The 24200-nt window shown below is 50.0% G+C and overlaps 2 protein-coding genes across 2 annotated transcripts in view; one reads left to right on the top strand and one right to left on the bottom strand.

The window, feature by feature from the left end:
• The window catches only part of LOC126580793 (mucin-2), a 115939-nt gene that overhangs the window by 48800 nt on the left and 42939 nt on the right, over window positions 1–24200 (top strand). The window lies entirely within an intron of this gene.
• LOC126580795 (hepatitis A virus cellular receptor 1-like) lies at window positions 11903–13008 on the bottom strand. The gene is made up of 3 exons (XM_050244055.1): window positions 12948–13008; window positions 12110–12877; window positions 11903–12036 (listed from the first exon to the last, which is right to left on the bottom strand). The coding sequence occupies exons 1-3, from the start codon at window positions 13006–13008 to the stop codon at window positions 11903–11905; spliced, it is 963 nt and encodes a 320-aa protein (XP_050100012.1).

Raw genomic sequence — 24200 nt, 5'->3', positions numbered from 1 at the left:
AAAGAAAAGAGAGAAGAGTCTCCGATCGTCAAGATTTTACGATCTCACATGTAACGCAATCAATGTGAAGCATATAATCACATAACCACACGCACACATACTGCTTCACTGCTACATTATCATCGAACAGGAGAAACAAACAGTAACTCCCCGGTTCACCTTGCGTCCTGTTCGAAGGACTTGGCCATCGCGATCCATTGGAAGTGCGTGCCTTTCTTCTCCTTCATCGTGAGCTCACTGAATGGGCTATCTCCGCACAATCAGAGTTCAATTGTGGTATTCAAAGAATTCTGCTTCTGACCTCTGCCTGGAATGGAATGAAATGAAATGGTTGGCCTCGTCGACGCATTTCAAACTGTTCATTCCCCAATGTTCCCCGGGATTACAACTTTCCTCCACATGCAAACGCACCGTGTACGAGCTAAGCAAGTTGCAGCTAATGATAAATGACATCCCCGTGACTGGTCACTCAATTGACCGTGTCCGGAGAGCTGAACCGGGCCGAATAAAAAGGGAAGGCCCCAGATTGAGTTGATTAATTTTAACCCATTTTTTGGACCAACCACCAGCGCCGGGCCAGGGCAACAGTCCAACCGACAACCGAGTGGGCCGTGTTCGAAGCAGGCGTGGAGCGAAATAAAGCCAAATCCGAACATAATCAGGTTTATTGCTGTGAAATGCAATCTGATTACAGACAAGCACACACCGAGAGAGACTCGCGGTGTGTGGTTGTCACATCGCGGCTTGATCGTATGGTAAGCCGCATGTCGGAGTTTGTTATCTTCTCCTTTGCCGCGAGCCCCGCCAACGGTTCGAATCGCTTGAATCACTTTTACGTCGAAATGCGTGACGAACTTTCACGCAGAGATCGGTCGGGCACGCGACTCCCTACCAACAGGCACCAGACGTTCGAAGGACAGATTGATTTTTGGGAAGTTGTTTGTTGTCCGCTTCAATGGCGTAACAGTAACCGAATGTCCCCAATTGTGTTTATTGTGTGCGCTAAGAGGGCGTTGTTAGGTGTGATGCTCCAATTCGATAAAAGGAAAACCTTATTTCGCACAAGCAAAATGACAGCTGCGCCATTTTAATGCTACTCGATTAATGATTTTAATGATTTTTGCGATACTACTTTGTGGCCGAAAGGATGTCCCTCCTTGACCGGACTTTCAAAACGATCGACTGTGCATCCCTCTCAAAAAAAAAAAGAAAAGAAAAAAACGGAAACACATTCTGCGCGGTGGTAATCGCTTTGCAAAATCAACAAGCGAGCAAGCAAATTATGGCCCCGCCGGAACCGGCGGATGGGCGGACGGACAAGGGTAAAAAACGGGAAGTTGAAAATTTGTCCCCACGAACCGCGAAACGACGAAACACCGCATGGAGTCTCCTCCGCACCGACCGTGAGTTTAAAATGTGTGTTTGAAACCATTTATTAGCGATTGTAACGGGTGCTTCCGGTATCGGGCCGGTGGGGCGCTTCCTTCAAAAAACCATTTTCGTTCTCCTTGGCACAACGTGAAGTGGAGTGTATAACGAGTGTATAACGAGAGGAGTGGGCCACGGCTCGTTTGTCACCACTGCAAACAGCGGTGGGGCGGGGAAACCTTGTAATTATCGCATTAGAAAGAGGAAAAACAAGGCAAAACCAAACCCCCTCGAATTAGGCCGACCATCGATCGGTCTCTTTCACGACCACCAACGGACCCGGCGAGTGATTTCATAATCGGTTTGACAAGAAGTGGGCTGGTGACATCAACAGCCAGTCAAGCGGCGAACGTTTACGCACTGTAGCCGCTGCTTCAGCCCTTTTTGACCGAGCACAGGGATTGAATTTATGTGCCTACCGACTGCTTCCTGCCATCTACGCGCTCTATTATTATCAGCCACTAACGGGGGGATTTATGGGGGTTATGCTACTGAAACGAAAAGCCAATCATCGAACGATCGATTGGACGCGCGGACGGCTGTTTGTGCGGTTGCCAAATAAACCAAGATGTTGAGACGTTCGCTGCCGCTCGTTTCGTTAGCTCATTTCGGAGCACAAAGCCGTTGGCCGCCGATTGCAGCATACTGCATTTGCGTGCAAAATATTCACCGGATCGCTAAATGTTTATTAATTTTATTCCCGCACAAAAAAGACGAAGAAAAGAACACCAAAAGGGTTGCGTTGGCGTTGTTAGTGGGAATAATAGAAAGGCCACTCAGAGTTTGAGTGAATGCGTTTTTTTTTGGCGAATTGTTGCGGTGAGTTGCAAAATCCCAACAAATCCCCCAACGCCACACGTTCTATCCCGGATGCACACAATTTGGAATAATGTGGCGTGAAGGTGGCCGCACGCTGCGCTGACGCGGTTAGTCGGTCGCGCACGAACCCCCCTTTGCATTAGACATTAAATCAATCAAATGTAGACAAAAGACAGACGCGGAACATTCGAACACTCCGCAGTCAAATGCGACGGCGGTAATCGGCCAAACATCCTGTGCCGCGGTACACCCCTAGAGCCGGGAGCCGAGAGCATTCACTTGCGCCGAATTACAGTTTCCGCTGTGACTACGATGGAAGTGAATGTCACAAACGCTGGCTGTTGTCGTGAGTTTATGTTATTGGCTATTTTCTTTTGTTTTTTTTTGTTCTTTTGTTATTTTTTGCTGCTCGATAAGAATGCTCATTCGCTTCGTTTGCGCCCGAGGAGGCCATGCTGAGCGCCAGTCTAAATTGTGCATCTGTTGCCTCCAGCGATCCTTGGACGATGCAACGGGAAGATGCTTAATTTATGGTGTCCATTGGTTCGGTCGAGGTCGCATCGCTCGCATCGATAACAATTTGTTCAGAAAGGCTTTTGGGCATTTATAAATCATTCTCAAGCCCTGAACAGCTTCCGATTTGTGTCATCCTGGGGTCTGTGTGGTTCGTTGTGTTGCAATCAGTCTAACAGCACCAGCCTTTCGATTTTTTTATGTTATAATAAATTATTTTCACTTAAGCTAATGTTATATTTTCGTTTTGTCATTTCAGGTAAAGGATCGCGAAAATAAGGAATTGGAAATGCAGATGCACAGTAAGAAGTAAAATTACAATTAATTTCAAGAAAAAATGGATTAAGGAATCTTAAAAGCAGTTTTTAAATTTTAATAGCAACATTAAATCGATGTCTAATTTTCATTAAGGCCAATGCCATATTAAAGCTCCATTTCCCTTTTCCGTCTAATTAAACATTCTTGCACCGTCCGTCCATCCGTCGCCGATGATTGCACGGACGGACGGACAGACTGCAGCATTACTAATTGCCATTCAGCCAGACCTTGCACCTGCCACAGAGTGTCCGCACTGCACTGCTTGTGGCTTGTGGCACGATCATTCAAATGAAAGTCCCGTAGATTGGCTGAGGTACGGTGCCACCGTAGGACGCGCGCTGTGCAAATAAATATGCAATCCATTAGACGCTCAGCGGACTCCCTTCGCCCTAGCACCTCGTGGTGTTCGGTGGGTGAATGATTGAATTATTTCAATTTCCCGCCTGGTACGACACACTGGTGCCACATGTTGGCCACTTTTTGCCAGCACGTTCACGATAAACTCACGCACGAGAGGGCTCGCGGCCGCACACCGTTATCGATCACGCATTTGGCGGTACGCACGTGCGTCAACGCTAACGCTCTGTGAGTGCAAGTTGACATTGTGTTGACTTATTTATTTCAAACGATTTAGTCACGATTCGATACGTGTGTGACGCGTCTAATGAAGCATCGTCGTAGTCGTCGAATCGTCGTACAGCCCAGGACAGCCTTTTTCGGTAATTGATTCCACGAGCACGCCATGACTCCAAGGGGTTCAATATGCCCTCCCCCCGGGTGTGCTAGGCGGACAGATCGGTCTCTCGTCCCCCCCTTTTAGGGGCGGAGGCACTCGATGAGCAGCACCTTTTTGGAGCGATTTTACGCAAATGCTGAGTGGACGCAGCGTGCATTCGAGAGCGCACGTAGAAGCGAACACTTAATGGCGTCATGAAGGGCTTTAATTGGATCAGTGGAAGGCGGACCGAGGGAGGGTGCCAGACGTACCTCAAAAAAAAAGGGGCGAAGGAGCACCGGTTCACTCGATTCCGATTCCGAAAGTGACAGTTTGCTTAAGTGTTGCGATCCGTCGGTCCGTGGTTCAATTAAATTAAAACAGGTTGTTATTAACCGAATATTTATCCCCCCACCCGTCAGCTGGTGGTGACCACAGGTTGAGGGTGCGTATGTGAGAGTGTATCTGTCGGTCACACACCTTGTCTTTCACCGGGCGCGAGATGCTGGCGGCCACGAACTGGAGCGCGCGCGCTTTATGATGTAATCGTGTCTGCGATCGCGGTGAAGGTGTTGAATGCAGCTCGCGAGAAAAGCGCAGTTCCTGATCTCAGCTGGCACAGCTTGGGAGAAGGTGCAAGTGCCCACCTGGAACGAACTGCGTAACGTTTTGATTAATTTAATGCGCTTGACATGCACATGATTTTCGGTACTTTTGAGCACGATTCGGATCCCTTTAGATACAGTACGACATAAGTGGTGTTTATGAACCGCTGATAAGAAATCTTATTTCATACTCTGTGCTCGCCATGTAACTGTTGATTACTTTTAATTAAGTTTCCATCTATCTTGGCAAACACATCAATTATGGCCATGCATTAGAGTGACTAATTGTAGCATGCAACCGAGGTCCAGGTCACATTACTTTCCTTAATTTGAAATGCATAATGCGAGCACAGACTCCCTCCACTACGATTACCAAGAATGGGGCACCGTTTTTCCCAGAAGATGCCAGCGTAAAAAAAGAGCGAAAACTTCGTGGGGAAATTCCTCCGCTAAGGTCTCTCGCCTGATCGGGGCACGATTTTGACGCTTTTCCGCAGAGGCACAAGCGAATTTCCCACCCTCCCATCAAGCCCCCTTAGGGAGAGGGATTGCACGATCTTTCATTTCATTCAACTGCCTTGCCCTCACCCCTGAAAAGCCACATGAAACACACATGACGGTTGCCATGAATACGGAATGACCAGCGAACCGACCGACCTGGCGGTAGATACGGCAGCAGTTGACAGGATGATGAATGAATGGCGTTTGGCGAGAAGATGGCGTGAAATGGTGCGACCGATAGGGGAAATTGCCACTAGTTCAAGGGGGAGGGGGGGGGTCCCGAGGGGAGCAACGAGATTGAAAAGAAATTCCTTCGTGACTTTACAACCTTTGCGCCTCGTTGGATTGGAATTCTTTCTCCAACCGGCCGGCGCTTCGTGGTCCAGCACCTTTTTTCCCGTTTTCCTATCGCCTGCGAGGTGACGCATTTTCTTTTCCTCCCATTTCCCTTGGCTGCAATTGAACCGTTAGTTGAAGAGCTTGCTTACTGACCAGCAAGTTCCTTAACCTGATCTCCCGGACTATGCAAATGATCACGACGTGCATGTTTCGGAAGACAATTGGTCTCGCTGGAATTGTTTCGTAATCTCGTGAGCTGCAGCACGTTGTGGGGCTTTTTTGGACTACCAAACAGGGAGAGAAAGAGAGACGTATTCAACATGGTTTTGCCCATGCGATAATTGTGGTTAATAGACCATAAATAGAGTTGCTTTGGAGGGCTTCTGCTTCGATCCGAGATACGCTCTACGTGTTCCTCTGGCGTCTCTCACATGATAGCATACTCCTTCGCGCCCTGTTTTTGCATATAATTTTAACAATTTGACCGATGGTGGTTTCCCGATAACAACCACCACTGGCTAGCTGGCTAGCTGACCATGGACCTGGGCTGGGAAAAAAATCCATTCCTCTCGTTTTCGTCGCTCTGGCTCTGGCTCGAGGTCTTCGTCATTCTCTCGCGTTTCTCGCGCGTCGCCACAATTACGCCCGCCAAGGGGAAACGCCTAACGACATCGACCTTGCTCGAATTTTGCCCAATCGCCCATTCGAGCGCGTTCCATTTCGAGGCGAGGGGGGCGGGGGGTGCTCCCTCACGAATATTGTTGCTTTTGTAACCTACCAACCCAACCGACCACCGGACAAACGTTGGCCACAATGTCACTGAACGCCCCAGGCGGCCGGTGGTGGCTGCGTCACCACGAAATGAGTGGCATAACGCGGTGCGATTGGATCTTGTGAAGGCGATTCACTTCACTTCGTCCGTTTGGCCGTCGTTTGGCCCCACCTCGCTCGTTGAATGTGTCACACACAGCCGACCGACGACAAGACCTGATTGCTGAACCCAGTCGAGAAGTTCGCGTTGAAACAATCGTTTAAATTAGCAAGAAATCCATTTAGGCTTGCATTTTAATGAACGAAATTGGTCGAAATGCTGTAAATGCCTTCCCGCTCCTAAAACAATTTCGAGGTTTGTTCTTGATTGTCGATTGCGTTTTTCGCTCTATTTTCCATTCCCATGGCTGCTGGAGCTTGAAGGAGCCCCAGGCAGGCAGGCCGGTTGCATTCATCTCGTTATTATGTTTACGTTTGATCGTAGTAATTAATTTTTTAATGACAGTTTACAGGGGGGGAGTAGGCAAACGAGAGTGATACTGACGGACATAACACAGAACCCTCAAGGACGAAATGGCTGAGGAATAACGAATGCAATTCGATTCCGTTACTAAGCTGGCGTTAATTAAGAAATCAGTTTCCAACACAATCGACGTCGTTAGACCTTATACCTTAGAAAAGTAGAAATACCTTTTTTAATGTTGCAACACTAAGAACTTCTTATGATGCTGAGATTTTTGATAAATTAGCATCAGTTTCATTTAAAAAAATGGCAAATCATGAGAAAATTGAAAACGAGAATCAAACATCCAAAGTAAATAGACCCTTCTCTAAGCTCCAACACACCGATCGTCGAATGTCATCGACTCACAAAGCGAACAGCAATTAAAAGCAAGTATAACAGGCGTGAACATACATGCCACTGCACTGGTTACGACGGTGGCGGCGAGAAGCGGACCGATCGATCGGTTCGAACGGCACAAAAGAGAACGGTATCGAACGGCGGCGGTTGGTGACGGCGAGCAGCACTCCGTGGGTGTGGAGTTGACACCGACAGCGCTGCCACACCGCAGGTATTTGCGTCGAGCGGCATCGAAGATAAATTTCATCGCGGCACTCGGACTCATAAATCCAACCCGTCCTCGACGCGCAACCTCCGTCCATCGAGCAGAGCGAGCTGTCCGAGAGACTGCGAGAGTAGTAATGAGTCATAATGTGATCGCCATCGAGTGCATTAGTCGGTGGCCCGGACAGTGCGCCACTGAGCGATTGCACAAGAACCTTTTTTCGCCTGTCATCGACACTTGCTTCAAATGCGAACGTGAACTTCTATCCACTAGCCCATGAGCAGCAACAACAGCAGCAGCAGCGATAGAAGAATGAAGCTCAATCCGATGCGATGACAGGTCACTAGAGACACACAGGGGCGTTACCGATGTGTCCTGGACGGCGTGCCGATCTCAGCTCGGTGGGAATGTTAGTTGGTTGCGAAAAAGGACAAAAAACGTCGACGACAGACACCTGGTGGCCCTACGACACTAGCGCACTGGGCGAAATGTAGGGCAGTCGTCGGACGGACGGACAATCCTATCGCTGCCACCATTATTTGACCATTTGGAGCTCTTGAGCACCGGGGGGTGCTCGGTGGAATGTGAAAGTCAATGGCGCAGGTATGTAGGTGTCACAATTAAATGGCGATGGCTGGCTGGCTGGCTGGCTGGCTGGCAGGCTGACTGGCTAGTGAGTTCACCAAACGTGCCCGTAATGAACCATCATGCTGACTTGCTGTCAGGTTCGGGCCAGCAAGATTTATAGTCCCTCAAACCGTTGGTCAACGTTCTGTGTGTCTCACGTGTCACACCTTGACGTTGGTGTCCCAATCTTTTCTCCATCGTCAGCTAACGGAATCTGTTCTAAAAACTCATTAACGATCTCCTTCTCGTCTTCGCACGCGTTGTTTAATCGTCGCGAATGACACAAAGAAAGGCGAGAAAACTACACCCATAAAACGGTTGTACTAGCGCGAACCTCTCGCACATCCGGTGAGCTGCTGGAAGCAGTTCGGTAGCTTCTGCAAACCTACAACAGCAGCACAACAACACCTCGCTACAAAACGAGGCTCGTAAACTCGGACGGAAGGCATTGGGACAACGGCAATACATAAAAGCGAGCGATGCGCGAGCCAGCAAAAAAGCGAAGACTCACCACAAACGCACCAGCGGAGAGCGGAAATCTGAATCTGTTGATGGCAGGCCCGGTTCGGTGTCGCCATTTTATTCTGCTTTTTGATGACCCTCGGCGGCGTGATGTGAGATCGTGATGTGGTCAGTTGGAACTGTTGTGCCACTGGAATTACGCCAAATTTTTAACACTTTTTCGGCAGCAGCACAACATAAGCCTTTCGGAAGGTGTCATTCTATGTAACCGGTTATGATGGAATATCGCGGGTAACGTTGGCCGTGGCGGTGTTGCGTAAGGTGTGCTAATTATGGTGCCAAATAGAGACCAGGGTTTTAGGTGGCCATCAACCACGAGTTGGTCCTTTAAATGCCGATTCCTTCTGCACTAATCCTCCGACACGTTTGACTTACGGTTCGTGTGGTGGCTGCGAAAGTCGTGCTATAAATACTTCAAATATCACACATTCCTGATGTTCAACCTTCAAATTTCTGCTCCGGAAACTAATCATTTGTCAGGGGAACTCCACAGCAAACAAATGTGATGCGTTCGCTTGTTTGATTGACGATTAATCACGGTATATGCTGCCAATCATACAACACGGGAGCAATTCCTACGATAAAAACTATCCTACATCTAGACTTGCAGACCAACAGTTCACATATTTAACCTCGCTAGCGGAACACGCTACTTGAAGTGACATAACAAATGACCCTACGGATCGATTCGGCAGAAACGGCGATTGCTACGCACGATCACAGCTAGCCGGGAACAGAAAAGGACACCATTCGATCCTCACTCCTCGTTTTCTAATGATCGCTCGAACCTACACCACCATAGCGCCGGTTTCCAAAAATCACGACACTACACCAATTTGTAATCGATCATCAAAAAGAGGGAGTTCGGTCAGCTCGGAATTTGTTTAAAGAAAAGTTCCTCAAATTACCCTCATCGATCGTGACATTCCACAGGGCGCCCCGGTATCCGGGCTAAATCGAACACGCATGCCGGGACTTGCTGGTGCGCTGGCCTTGCGTAACCAGAACCAAAGGTCCAAGGGGTCGACGAAGGCACATTTCCGAGCTTTTTTTCTACATTGCTCGCCCAGGAATGCGGCGGTTCGGTTCAGTTTCGAGTCGTGAGTGATGATTTGAATGGTTTGCGAGAAGAGATTGATTATTGGCACCTGTAAGTTGAATAGATTGGCCGGAAACGCACGCAGGAGATGCGATTACCAGCCGGCTCAATCGAAGGTTCCAGTAGAATACATTAATCGAAGTTTAGCGTGGCAGTTCGACAGCTTTCCAAACATCAACTTGATTCCTTGTGCTTCCATAATGCTATTACAACATCGGGTCGGGGAAAGTGAAATTGATTTTCATGCGAATACCACCACCATCTCCTTCTCTCTCTCTCCCAATGCTCCCAAATCTCGATCACAAATCACGCCACAGGAAATGTAAGGCCGGAAACGTAACCATCACCCCAGAACAATGACGACGAGGAGGGAAGTGATCGCGAACAACCCGGCACACCGAGGTGACAGCATCGAGTGTGGCCTCGCCTCGATCGCGAATCCACGATCCGTGACAAACAATGCGCTAAACCCCCAGCGCGAAGCGCAGCTCGATAAAGTTTTCCGGCGACATTCTTCGAGGCGCGCGATCGAATCGAAGATTGCAAAGGCTAATCGATTTCCAGCTCAATTTGGGCGATTCGGTTCGGTTCGGTTCGGTTCGGATGCTGGACTGCAGCCAGTCAGAGGAAGGTCACGTTCAGTGGCGTCCCCGCGGGAAATTGGCGTGAATCGGAATGGAATGCCGGTGGTTTTTTTTTTGTTGCACGATTAGCATCGGACGTGGCGTGCTAAGTAGCGTACCAAGTCTGCCTCGTCGCAAAGCTGGGACGCTCTACATGTCGCTTTCAATTTTCTCTCGTGTCGCGTTTCACGTCGCGATGGCCACGCCACGAACGATCATGTCCGCGTGTGATGGGCACAAAAAGGGAGTCCAACGTTCGCGAGGAAGATAGTCGCCTTTGCTGGCCTATTGTCTCTCTACGGCGGTAGATGATCGAAATGATGCAGTGCGATCGAGTTCGTCGCTTGCTGCAGTCTCTCTCTCTCTCTCTTGTTCGCTCGTTGAAATCTTTCGTTCAACCTTATCGCCACGGGAGAGAATGACTCGCAGCGTCAGCAGCAACGAGGATCGGCGATCGGATCTGCGATGCAGCGAACCGAAATGACACGTCGGAGATGCTTTCCGTTTTCATCCGTTAGTTATGATCCGTCGCTCGAGATCGATTGGTGATACGGTTAGCTGCGTTCCCCTTGCCGTGTGGTCAGGGGAAGGGTGACGAACTTTCCCTTTTGTTCCGTCCCCGGGACAGCCACATATAGATCAGTCGAGCGAGATTCTACCAAGTTGAAGTAGCAAGACGCTTCCGTTCGGAAGATAAGGGTCCCGGTGGTGAGAGAATAGACCCATAGACCAGTATTGCAGCTGCTGCTACTACTGGATGGACCAACAACTGCACACCAATCGCTTCGAAACCGCCACCGAGCGCAACGTGAAAGCGGAAGTAGCGGAAGACCTGAGACCTTCGAGTCGAGTGAACGGCGAAACGAATGGAAAATTATGGGAATGAAAATGGCGCACAGATACCACCTCAGCCACCCAAAACCATCCTCCTTCCTCCCCCTTTCCCCTCCTGCCGCCTCCCCACCCACCACAACGGTGGAAACGGTAATTTATCACGTGGTACTTTGGAAATGAATGATAATTGAATTGGCTTGGCACCGGCCACACCACTGCACAACCCCGGAGGGTGCCAGAAGAATGCTGACGGGATGCCAATGATTGCTGATGCTGGATTGAAGTATTTTATAATTGGTTCACCTCTCTCGCTCACTCTCTCCCTGCGCACTATGGACAGGCAGACAGCAGACATTCGTTGTTGGTGAAAGTACACGCGTCCAGAAGTCAGTCTGTCGGACCATGTCAAGCATCGAGAGAGAGAGAGAGGCGGGACCTTTGCCCAGCTCATTAGCGACCTCTCACGGGGGGACTAATTGACTCCTGGAGAGGTTCTGTCGGTTGGTATCGGTGCGAAATGCCTCATAATATTACTTGTAACATTACTTGCATTAGTCGCATAATGATTTCAAGATGAACTTTTCTTCTTTCCCTCGAGCGTATCAACTGCACACTATTAGTGATGGAGAGGAGGTGTGGTACAGTGGAAGCTGTGTTGCAACATATAACCGAGAAGTCATACATCATCCGCACATGACACGGCTATGACTAAGTCCGCTATCGCTCTTCCACAGACTTCATCGCCACCGCCAGACGCCATTCTTCCTGCCATTGATCCCCATTTGGGGTTTGACGGCAACAGACAACCGGGGTCAGGGGGCCCTCTTATCTTAGCTACAACTGAATTTATTTAGAGCCCAAAAACCCTTTCGCTCTTTGGGTTGCGGTGGATGCGTCGCGTCGAACCTTCTCCAAGCAGCAGCGATATCAGATAACAACCTCCGTTGGGCTGCTGCTAATGAGTGATTGATGGGAGGCGCAGTTGGAGCTCTTTGGAAGGGGAACTGAAGGTCGCAAAGATGTACTGACGAGTGAGACAGAAAGAGAGACAACGACGACGACGACGACGAGATGAGGTAATGTTAGCGCTTGTTGGCACTTTGCCGTACTGCGTTCCGAGACTATCGGTTGCAGAGCTGCCAGGAGCAGAGCGAACACTGATCGTACGATTGGCCACCGGTGAGCTGGCTGCAGGTTTCCGTTACCGATTGCTGCCGCTTGGTACATCCCCTGCTGATCACGCGCCGGTTGCTCACTGGAAAAATTCAGAGGAACACAAGGGTATCAGTGCGACATTCGGCATGATGTCCACATGATGATGAACCTACCCATCCGTTCCGTGGTAAAGCACACGTACACCGGCAGTGGGAGCTGTCGCGTTGAACGGATCTCCTCCTCAAACTCATCCAACAGCGACGCTTTAGCGGCACGGGCTGCCATCGCAAAGACGGACGTGGCGCGAGCGGTACCACATGGACAGCACCCGGCAGGGCAAACCGGTGGTGGTGGTGTTGGCGTCGTCGGAATCGTCGGAGTCGGAGTTGCGGTGGTCAGTTCGTGTGTCGTCGGTAGCGATGGTTCAGGAGCACACGTTGGACAGGTCGGTTCCGGTGCACAGGTTGGGCACGTTGGTTCCGGTGTCGTAATCGTGGGAATCGGAGTCGATGTTGTCGGAATTGGTGTAGTTGGGAGTGTCGGAGCACATGTTGGGCATGTCGTTTCCGGTGTTGGAGTGGTTGGGCTCGGTGTAGTGGGTAATGTTGGAGCACACGTTGGACAGGTTGTTTCAGGTACGGGCGTTGTTGGCATTGGGGTCGTGGGTAGTGTTGGAGCACACGTTGGACAGGTTGTTTCCGGTACGGGCGTTGTTGGCATTGGGGTCGTGGGTAGCGTCGGAGCACAGGTAGGACACGTGACGTCCGTTGTCGCGGTGGTCAGTTCGGGTGTGGTCGGTAGTGTCGGTGGGGGGGCACACGTTGGACACGTGGTATCGGTTGGGATGGACGTGGTCGTGTAGTCGGGCTCACCACAAACCACCGGGATCTCCTGCTGGAACTCACAGTCCTCGCACTGGTAGCAGACGAGCTGCGGTTGCACTGTAAATACCCGAAAGCGATCTTAGTGACTACTGTTCAGTCAAGTATCCTTACGGAAGTCAGGAAATACCTTGAGGTAGTCCTATAGCTAACACTCCCACCACTAACAACAACGACACAAGTTCCTTCATTTTCTTTCTTGCTTCTCTGAGGAATACTGGAGCACTAAACACTAAAGATTGAAATGGAACTGGCTTCCTCAGCGGCTAGACGGATCTGTTTATAGCATTGTCCAGCTATAGTTCATATCGAACCGGACAAGATAGTCGCTATCAGCATCCGTGGGATGCTACTGCGCGTATGTAAATGCCGATAAGACAGTAGTCGAAACAGTTGAATGGAGTTCCGAGAGAACGTCACTGATTCACCGGGCGACATTATGCAAAGCAGCTGGTGGTGGTGACTGGCCAAAATAGTACGGGGATTTTTTCGACGAAAGAGACAATCTGTTTTGCATCTGTCTTATCTGTAGCCTCGGTTTCACTTGTGTGCAGCACACTTCGGTGGAATGTGTATTACGAAAGTCGATTCCAGGGAGTCGACTTGTTCCCATCAAACGGGGTAATTGAACCAGGTTGAAAGTACAGTGCATCGCATTTGGCACGTACTCAGGATGATTCTTGTGCTTTTCTGCGTTGTAAAAGACCTAGCGAGGCCCTAAGACTTGCTCCTAGCGGTTCCTGGGTCCGAGATTTATTCCCATTACCTTATTTGTAACAAAATGGCGCATCAGAGACACCGAGATCGTAGTTCCAGGGACCGTAACCGTCTAACAAGCCGTCGTCCTCATGAGGGGCCCTTCGGAAACACTTGCTTCGTCCGTTGAGTGTCGCGATCCACCCCCCCCCCCCCCCCCCTACAGCTCTGCCACATTACATAATAAACGATCTGATTAATTCGGTGTCGTGCAGGTCTGGGGCCCGGTGGTGGTTTGCTCGCACATGTTCACATGTTCAGCCATGTTCACATCACCCTCACCGATCGATCCACTCCGATCTCCAGGCTCCGGAGCTTATTTATGGTCATGTGTGCTGATGCTTTATGACACTCTCTCTGTCCCCGGGGGAACACTCCCGGGATTCCCGGCGGCAAGGCGTGATCCTGTGGCCCCTTGCGGTGCACCGTAGGGTGCAAATCTGGTGCACCTCCACGGCCATAATGCGGCTTTTGCATAACAATAAATTTGCTCACCGATCAACGATACAACGACACCCGCGCGGGAGTTATTTGGCGGTGAGTTCTCGGTCAGGGCAGAATCAGTGTAGAAAGGGACAGAAAGCTTTCACTTTGTTCACCGCTCCGGCGCTCCCAGCATGCAACTTTTCAAAAGGCATTTAAAGGATTCCAATGGTCAAAGTGTTCGACATGCAAAGGAATTTGTTGGGTTGTGCATTTTAGATTCCCCAAAAAACAGTCACAAATCATGAAATAATAAAATATTTGGAGTTATTCCTTCACTGTCAATTATGTTAGTGAATCTCCAATTTACTACTCTTTAAAGAGTCTTTCGTGCTGTAAGGTACTAAAGTACTGATTATTATGCAACGCAATGGCACCAAACTCAATCATTTAAAAGACATAACCTTCCCCAATTAACATACTTATTTGAATGAAACTTTGCGACAAAAAACTCACTTAACCTATTTACCTCCAAAAATGGATCTTGGCTTGGTCTGAACCAACGCTGCCCCATTTACCACTTTACTCGATCAATCCTGCCAGAACGGGCCTGCTCTCCCGCTCCGTTTAACCCATTAAACCGTTTAAATTTCATTTAAATTATGTGTGGCCACGGGGCAACCACCAGATGCAGTCCAGCCAGCCTCCGTGCACTGCAAGTCCTCTCTTATGGATCACCGCCGGTCGATCGCCGCCGCCGCCGCTAGCGGAGACCGTTACATGATTACCACCACCTCCACCGATCAATGTGCACCTCTCTCCTTCCCCCTCACTGACCGAGGAGCTGCTGCTGCACACAAGAAGAAGCCAGGAAGTGAAGTTGGCCATCGCCGCCGCGTTGCTGGACAACCGCGTGCGGCCCTAACGGAAAATCTCAGCTGACAGTGGTGTGCCAGAGGGGATTCCGTCTCGAGATTCCGTGCTCGCGAGTCCCCGCGCAAGCCTAAATTGATCGTGGATATCGAGCAAGTCATGCGCGGTCCCGGCTGCTTGGCCACCATAAAGAAGGACCACAAGTCGATCGAGCAACCGCCGAGCAGGACACCGGGGGACGAAAGGGGTCTAATTCTGCATCCCCTCGATTTGTCTCCTAGAGGGCACCATTCACACGCACACACAGGCACACAGACACACGCGCATCGTGCAGCCATTCAAAGAACGCCATTGTTTCGGTGTGTGGTCGTCGGTGGGCTCCTCTCGCGCGCGCGCGCGCCATTTCGCGACGCGGCAATTCGCAAACATTGCTCACACATTGCTCTGGATTGTTGATCGAGCGCGCTGGGGGAAAAGTGGTCCAGCTGAAGCTGACCAACGGTGGGACAGCAGCGGTGAGGTCCCTCTCTCGAAATGGAGCACGCCAGGGCCTCGATTAACGTCCAATGACGATGGCGACGACGACGACGACGAAAGCACCGGGCCGGGGTCTTATGTGTACATTACGTAAGCGCGTTCGGAGAAAGAAATTACCACCAACGGTGTTCATATTTTTACCTCGCTTGACTTCACCTCCAGCTCCTCGTGAGGTCCATATTGCTAGGGAGCAGAGCAGCAGGTTTCGTTATGCTACCAAGCTGGCCACCGGTGCTGCTGCAGCTATCGGCGCTTAAGGATTTTCTTTGGACCATTTTCCACTTGAATCCCATTGCTCTTGAGTTGGAACGCCGCATTTTTGCACTCGCAGCTCACACAGGCACAACGCAAACAAAACAAAAAAAAAGGAGACAAACGATCGCCGGTACTGCGGATCACTGGACAAGAAGCCGCGGGACTCGAATCCACGAAGGTCTTGAGCGCTAATGTGGCGCATTTGTCATGGGAGATCTTTATTTGCAGCTGGCCATGCAAATCCTGTGGAGGGATTTGTCGCATGCGCATTGTTGAGATTTGCTATTTGTCGTCGTCGTCGTCATCGTCGTGGTCACCGTCTTGAGGCCTAAGGTTTGTGTTGTGTCATAGCGATTGGGGCTTTGTTGCTGGTACAGCGAGAGCATGCAATTTGTTTGGATTATTTGTGCACAAATCGGAGTGTGAATGTGTGCTTACCGGGGCGATTATAAAGCAGTTCCTGAACGGTTCTTCAGGAGCAGTAGCTTGATCAGGTCATTTCTATGCTAAACGAAGCAGATCGCGCTGATACCGGATCTCACCAGCTGTGTCAACCCCAAATTCTGATGCATTATTCATAAACGGATTAACCGGAGAGACATTTATTGTTGATCATCAAAAAAAAGGGTGATCACGCACCTAATAGATGGTACAAACAGGATATAGTGGAGGCTCGACAATCATTTATCACGACGCTTGGCGACGATCGATCGAACGCCACCGAAAGCAGCGGGAGTGAGGGAGGTTCCAGATAAATTATTCCATTTCTCCACCCCACCTGCTCCCTCACTATGCTGCAGTGCGATCCTCTCACATAAAGCACACACCGTCACCCGCTGTTGAACAAGGGTAAACAAATAAATCGCTCCCAAAACAAGCGGCTGTCGGACCAGACCAGAGGGATCGGGAGGGATGAAAAGCACCGACCACACAGCAACGGCAGCAGCAGCAGCAACATCTTCATCCTCCGTTCCGTGTGGTGTCGCGATGAAAATGGTAAGCGGCAGCTCGAACCGAGGCGAACGAGTGGAGCAAAACAGACGACGAAAAAAAAACATTGTCACCACCACGAGGCGAGGTGGACCATCTTCTTCTTCTCGAAAAAAAACCCCCTAGAGAGGCCCAGGGGGGCTGCTCATCATCATCATCATCATCATCTTCAAAGAGAAGCAGCGGTCTGGCGCGTGCCATCGCCGCTTGGTGGCGACGAGCACCGGTGGCAAGCGCGTGAACATGCGCTCGGGCGTCAATGGGCGCCACCAATAAAGAGCACCTCCCCTTCACTCCCCCTTTCGGTGGTGGTTTTCGGCAGAGGCATCTTCCAGATGCGGTGGCCTGGGAAGACACCAAAGCATGAGAAGCAAAAGAGGAACTCGTTTTCCCATCGTTTTATGGTCCCCTCGCGACCCCCAGAAGGCCACTTCCAATTCCATGGGCGGGTGTGGCGGTATCGTCACCTGGCTGGCTCGGTGTTGATTGGAATCGCGCGATATCGTGCCAGCGAGAGTGTGTGTGGCAGCATAATTTACATACCGCCCAAATCGGTCATCGGTGTGGATGTCTCGAACTGCAGCAGCAGCGACGTCGTTGAACGATTAAGTCGTTGGTCGTTTGAGCAGTGGATTGGATTTTGAATTAATCGTCGCACGCCCTGTCGCTAGCTCGTTAGGCATCGATGATAATGGGATGATTTATTGGTTTTAGATTGGGGATTGAACATGTTTATGGCAGGCGAATGGTGGACTAACAGTTCTAATAAGAAACAGTGTTCCTTTGAGTTATCTGTTAGTTGTTTTGTTACAATCTAATGTTGCGACATTATCCAGACTAATAGTGCATTATTTTAAAAAAAAAAAGTTTAAATAAAAAGCACAGCATTATTTTGAAGATCAAAGACTCTCTTGCAGAAGTTAGAACGAAGTGTCACGTTTTCATTTCATTCACTCAAAAGCAACATACCAGATCAGCGTGAGCTGTGAGCGCTTGCTGCTGCTGCACCTTGTGCAACAGAATTCCACAAACACCTCCGTTCGGATTGTCAGTTAATCACGAAATTGATTCGTCTCAAGCCGCCCCATCAGCACCGTGTATCCGTGTGAGTTCACTTTCACCCTCACGATTCGTTCGCACATTCCAACAATTCGTTCGCAACGCAGCTGTGCTGCTGGTGGCTGCAATGCCGCGCAAACCGGGACCGCGATCAGCACGCGAATTTGTGAATTTTCTTCCTCGACTACGTTTTGTGTCTCGCCACAGCGAACGAAACATTGCGATCGAAACCGTCAAGACCTGTTCGATCGCAACGAATGAAGCTAGCGAGTTCCGTAGCAGCAGCAGCAGCAGCAACATAAACCGGTGTGGGAAGCATTGCGCCCGGACCACACTATTTAGGCTACGGCGAACGCACTCGCAAAGCGAGCGATCAAGCGAGCAGTCAGAGCACGACGACGGCCAGACAAGACGGCCTCCAACGGCACCGGGTTACCTAGTGGCCAACTTTGGCCACACTCAGGGAGTTTGGAGCAATTTCCAACGCAGCCAGCGACGTCACCATCATCGTCGTCGTCGTCGTCGTAGCGCGGCCACTTCCCGTTCATAATCTACCGGAGGGTCGCGGTCCTATGCCCAAACCAGGTGCGGGCAACGAGGAGTGCGATTGCATAAGATGGCGACCGAAGCGACCGAAGCGAGCCGAGGGCGCGTATGTCGTCGTCCTGGTGGTGCTCCAGTCGGTGCCTATCAATGAACCTTCTTGTTGTGTGTGGCCCACTCTTGCCCGGCCGGCCACATGCAAGAGGGACACACAAAACCTGCTCCAGGTACTCGAAAAACTGGAGCAACTCGTCAGTCCCCGGACCATGGGACAGGAGCGCGAGAGCGTTCAGCTGGAGATCAGCTGGAGATCAGGCGTACTCTGCGTGTGTGGCTGCAGCACGCTTGCCGAGTGCGCCAGAGAGAAAGATTAACGAGAGCGCTGCCGGTCCTGGTTGCCTAAGCAGCATTAGATCGCAAATGTTGGCGTCGACGCGATTCGATCGCTCGAGGCCGGTGACACTTTCTTTCGGAGTGAAGCTCGCACGTTTTGTGTGAATATTTAATTAAAAGCGGGGCAACGCTACACACTCTACGATCGAACTGTTGCTGTGGATGCTGCTACCGACAGCTGGCGATAAATCGGAATCGGACGGAAAAGACGCAGTGCGCGAATCGGTCACCGGGCACCTGCCGGCGCGCCGAAGGAGAAGGAGGGAATTTTATGCGAGACGAGATGAAGGAGAGAGATGAAATGGATTAGCCAGAGTCATCGTGTCTATTCCGTGTCCGTGCGTTGTTCACCCTAATGTTGGCTTAGGGGCAGTGATTGATCGTAAGCCTGTGACGCCGCCACCGCTGACTTTGTGTCTTCGTTCGTCGGTTCGTCGCTTGATCGCGTGCTGAAGTCATTCGTCGTAACCCACGCCGCGCTCGCGCGCGCGCCCCACATTTTCGCAAGTGCTCCACAGTGGGTCTTTAGTGGGTTTCGGGGAAGAGCGAGAAAAAAAATTAAAAACAAAAATGAAATAGGTGAGCAAGCAGCGAGGGTGACTTACGTAATGCCAGAGCAGAGAGCGAGAACTGCTGCTGGTGCTGCTGGTAGACCAGGCAACATGTAGGAAAGGGACAATAGAAGCCTGGATAGCGCTCTCTGCACGAGGTAATCGATGTGTGACAATCACACGCGACGAAACATTTTAATTTTTGAAAAGAATTCCTTCGCGAATGCCACCAACATAGCGTGCTCCGGGTCCAACAGGAGAAAATATTTTGAATGCAGACCCTCGAATGACCAAAACCCGAATGGTAAAAAAATGAAACATTAATAAGCAAATCCAGCAGGCAGCAGCGAGCTTCTCACGCACTCGATTGTGATTTGGTTTCGCGGATTCATCCGCCCGCTTATCGCGTGCATTCCCACACAGCCTAGTTCCTTCCCATTGGAGGACCCGTTGTGTGTTCACCAAACTGTAGGGCTCCTCCACCCCCCGAAAAGGGCTTGACATTATTACGCATCCCGGGTCGCATGCGCATGCGGACGCCATTGTTGTTGGGAGTTTGCACGAGATGCACCATAAAATTGGCCAGAAATCGGCCAACCAGACCGTATCAACCGGCCAACAAAGCGCAAAGCACAAAGCGACAGCGTCAGCGTGTGATGGATCTGTGTTGTGATTTCGTGCTGTCCAAAAAGCTCGTTCACGCCACACGCCACGCCAAGCCACGCCACGCATCACGTGGGAGCGCTTCTGAACAATTCGGCTCCAGTGCGGCTCCAGTGGGGATTACCTATCGTGCGATGGTTGCCGGTGCTTCACCGGTACCATCCACCCGCCCCATGGTTCAAATGTCTGCCATGGCACGGCATGAAAGGTGCGTTCCGGATTTGGAATCCGGCAAACTCCGGCGCTAGCGAACGGCATCATTAATCATCTTCAGCAAAGGCAGCAGCAGCGCTGAGAGCACCACGAATCCGATATGCTGATATGCTGGCGAGACCCCGGCGATGGATGAATGAAGTGAATGCGGTAGCGTAAGTAAATGCCGGATTGTTAACAGACTACCGGATCGTTTGCCGGATCGTCGGTGCTGCTGCCGGTTGGCTACAGGTTTCGTTTGAAGAATAGATCTTTCATCGACCTTCTCCTCCTCCTCCTCAATCGCCTTCACGGCCAACGGTAAATGATTGGCATAGAAAGTCAACGGAGTGATTGTGACAGATTTATGGGGGCCTCTTTCATGGTGATTCTTGCTGCGGTGCGATGCTCTGCACATGTTACGCGGGGTTACGTCAAGACACGAACAGGTCGCCGGTTTTTGCGATGCAGGACAATTTTATGGTGTAGCATATAATCAGCGGTAGTCATAAAAATTTGCTACGTATCTGCTGGTACTTTTAGGCTGCGAATGGCAGCAAGAAATGATGGAAAACATACTATGCTAATTGACATTTTTGACACATCTCTTTCTCTCCCTCTCTCCCGTGTAGGTAAATCTCGATCAATTTGCGAGTGCGTCGAGCGCGCCCCGAAAGCATCGAGTGTGATAAATCGTTCAACAATTTTGCGCGAAGCGAAGCCCTAATTAAGTCGTTTACGTCGTGCCTGTGTGCCTATGTGAATCATAAATGGAAAGCAACGAATGAACCCGCGATCGTAAGTTATCATTAATTAAACGGAATCGCACCGAATGAAAAGGGAATCAAATTGGCCGGCGAGAAAAACCCCGCTTTAAAACAAATAGAGCGAAAGCACCAGCGACAGGATAACTCCGAGCACGATCTGCGATCGAGTTCACGCTCAGCCCCATCAGCGGTTAATTGATTCGATGGTCGTGACAACGGTTTTCGGTCCCGTTTTTTTTTTTTCGCCAACGTTCGATCGGTGATCCTGCGCCGCTGCTGTGTCGACTTTGACAATCCGACCGTTCATCGGTCAAGATGAAAGACCGCGGAAGGACTTTGCCTACGATTAAGATCGATTCGCGCGATTCGTGCCCTACCACAATGCTCCCAATGGCCAGTCGCTGGCTAGTTGGCTGGACGGCGTGTTGCTTTCTCTTTTCGTGGCGCTCTCTTGTTTGTTTTGCTCGCCAATTTAGCAATGGCTCCCCCACCCTCTCCAAATTACGGACATTTAGCGGGAGCGCGAGGAAATTGTTTCTTATTACTAGTTACTGCAGCAAACGCAGCATAAATGGGGGTGGTAGTGGGTGGTAAATGTAGGTGGTAGTTTCAGAACGTTTGATCCGCACCCCGGATTCGCCGGTCAGGGTGAAGGCGAAACCAATTCCCAACCCAGCAATTGAATCTCCTCCTTTTCCTTCTTCTAAGGCCGCTGCTGTTTGCTTCCTCATTGCGCTCCGAGGATAAGCATTTCCTTCTTCCAGCATGTACAAAACATTGAACGTCGAACATTCAATCGCGCCATCATAACCGAACCAACGATAAACCTTGCTGCGCCATCGCGGCCAAGGGGAAGTCTAGCAAAACGGAACGGAATGAACCATTCGCAGCAGCGGAAGTGTCAAAGTCAATAGCATAGCATTGGGGCAATTTAGCAGCCAGGGGGCCCATTATGTGCGCGAGTGGCCTAAGCTAAAACAATAAGTCACTTGCGTGCCCCGTGCAGGGAGAGAGCTGCAGCTGGAAATGGACATTCAACCCTCTAATCGACACCGGCGAGCATTAATACGTTCAACCTTTGGCGCAGCCTGGTACCGGTGCGTGATGGTGTTTCGCATGCAAAACCACAAATTAGACGGACCTAGCATACACAGCGCCGCGATCCGCCGATGCGATCGATTTGTTGTGGAACGCGGAAATTCATAAACAGAAAATCGCGATCTTTGGCGAACGATCGAGCGCAGACGCAGATGATCTTGCGCCGGCGTACAAGGTGCAACGTGAGGAAGTAGCGGCCGTGAGCTCAAACACATTTCTTGACGTTTGCCTGAACGTTACGGGACGATTATGGAAATGAATCTGAACGATCGTCGGAGAAGGGGATACAAAAAAGGCACAAGTGCCCGTCCGCACATTCCTTGTAACTGTAACAGAGTTGTTGCAATTACAATGCAGTATCGCATTCATTCCGCCAACTCGTCAACGGCCACTTCGACGATGACGATGATGATGGTGGAGATCTCGATCCAGCCTTTCCTCGATAGACGATGGCTACGGCATCGAATAATGGCACACCACTGGCTGCTCTGTTGTAAGTGAGCGTCGTTTGTGTTTGTCTTGCGCACTAGCGGCTGCGGCTGAGGTCCAGCTACCGCTCGGTTTGCGTGTTTCCCCGATGCTTATCTTCCTGCACTAGTGGCTGGATGGAATTTATCGGGCAACAAAACGGGGAGCGAGGATCACAGCATAAGAGCAAACGGATCGCGCGGATAATGCCATTCAGCCAGACGACCATCAACTGGCCACCAAACTCACCGTGGTTCCTACCGGTTGGCGTAATCGATTTATTTCTTGTCGCCAGGGCCAGTACTTGAGTTCCAACCGAAGCCGAAGGGGTCGACGGAGGTGAAATCGATAGAAGATTAGGTATCTCAACGATATTGCACCTGTCAGTGTGGTGCTAACCAGGTAGCCAGGAAGATATATCTGCTAAAACCGGGGGAATTGTAGCATTTTTAGACAGCTGAATAGGTTTGTGAGGATAAAAACAAGGAGTCAGATGATAATTGAAATATCCTTTAATTGAAATCAATTAATTTCAGAGCACAAGCAACCTAGCTGCTAAAGTATCTGGCAAATGATCATTTATGAAGAAGATAGATGTCAGTTTAGCAATTGCTTATGCTTTGCCAATTTTCATTCACAGAAACGTTCAATTCATACGAACATTTTCAAACTCAATATAAAATAACTAAAAATAAAAAGTAGAATAGATATTTTCATTCATCAAATAAGTTCAAAAATATTCAATTGAATAGGAAAATGAAAAGAATTAATCTCAGTCTACGTTAAATATACTTATATTTAATAATCCTAATAGTTTGCGGTTTAAATGATGCATGAACGATGAAAGTTTGTAAAAGATAAAAAAAAAACTTGTACAACTTACTGTAGAAGATAACATCCTAGCTTAAACCCTTTAAAATACGTAAATTTCGTTGCTCATGGCTCTGAAAAACCACTTGGATCTGTTTGCGCTCACATCGCACAAACTCACTCCCTTTATCATGTCACTCAAAGACGAGCGGAGCGAAAGTATCGAAACATTTCATAATACTCCATCCCCCCGGGAACAGTACCTCTACGATCCGTGAACTCATTTTGCTTGTTTCAGCTGACCGAGCTCCCCTCTGTTTCATCTCCTAGTCTCCCTTCAGTATCCTTTTCCTCACTCGAGCGAGTCTGTATGCAACGACGCGATCGGCGAGTCCTCTGACCCAAAGACCACCCTCGAGGTTCAAGTGAAAGGTTTCGGTTTCTCGGAGCCGGCCATCGGGCAAAGTGACCGCTATCAAACCCGAAAATCGACAAAACTACAACACCGGCGACTGATGCGCGATGCCGCGCGGTCCCTTTTGACCCTCTCTCGTTCTCTCGTTTTCGAATTCGATTGTCTCGTCAATTGCAAGGGCAGACATACACACCCCCGGGACCCAAGGGGGACGAAATTGTTCAAAATTACCCTGGCACTCATCTCATCGCACCTGCCCCCCAGATGAGTCCTTTCACTTTTTAACAATATCCAAAAATCAACCAAAAAGGCCAGGATTCCCTTATGCAGTCCTTCAAGTCCGAAAACTGGAAGGAAACGATTACGTCGCATCTCGTCGCTGTGGTTAGGCAATTTGGCCATCGCCATCCCTCGAAAGGATGCTGGAAGCTTCCCTTTCGCGAACGAATCCAAGGTCGCTGAAGGTTGATTCCCGTGGGAACACCAAAGACATCTCAGTGGAAAGCAGCAGCAGCAGCAGCAGGAAAATGCTTCATCGAATGAGCTCATCAGAAAGGGTTTTTGGAAGCCGTCGCAGCAATAAGTAGTAC

The sequence above is a fragment of the Anopheles aquasalis genome, chromosome 2, assembly GCF_943734665.1.
Source record: "Anopheles aquasalis chromosome 2, idAnoAquaMG_Q_19, whole genome shotgun sequence".
NCBI classification, from domain to species: domain Eukaryota; kingdom Metazoa; phylum Arthropoda; class Insecta; order Diptera; family Culicidae; genus Anopheles; species Anopheles aquasalis.
Note: the sequence above shows the minus strand (reverse complement) of the source record. Positions and strands in the feature narration are given on the sequence as shown.

Coding starts and splice junctions, on each gene's coding strand:
- LOC126580795 (XM_050244055.1), bottom strand. CDS start 13,008: ATGAAGGAACTTGTGTCGTTGTTGTTAGTGGTGGGAGTGTTAGCTATA. Junction 12,878..12,947: donor AGCTATAGGACTACCTCAAG/GTATTTCCTGAC, acceptor GGGTATTTACAG/TGCAACCGCAGCTCGTCTGC. Junction 12,037..12,109: donor CTTTACCACGGAACGGATGG/GTAGGTTCATCA, acceptor GAATTTTTCCAG/TGAGCAACCGGCGCGTGATC.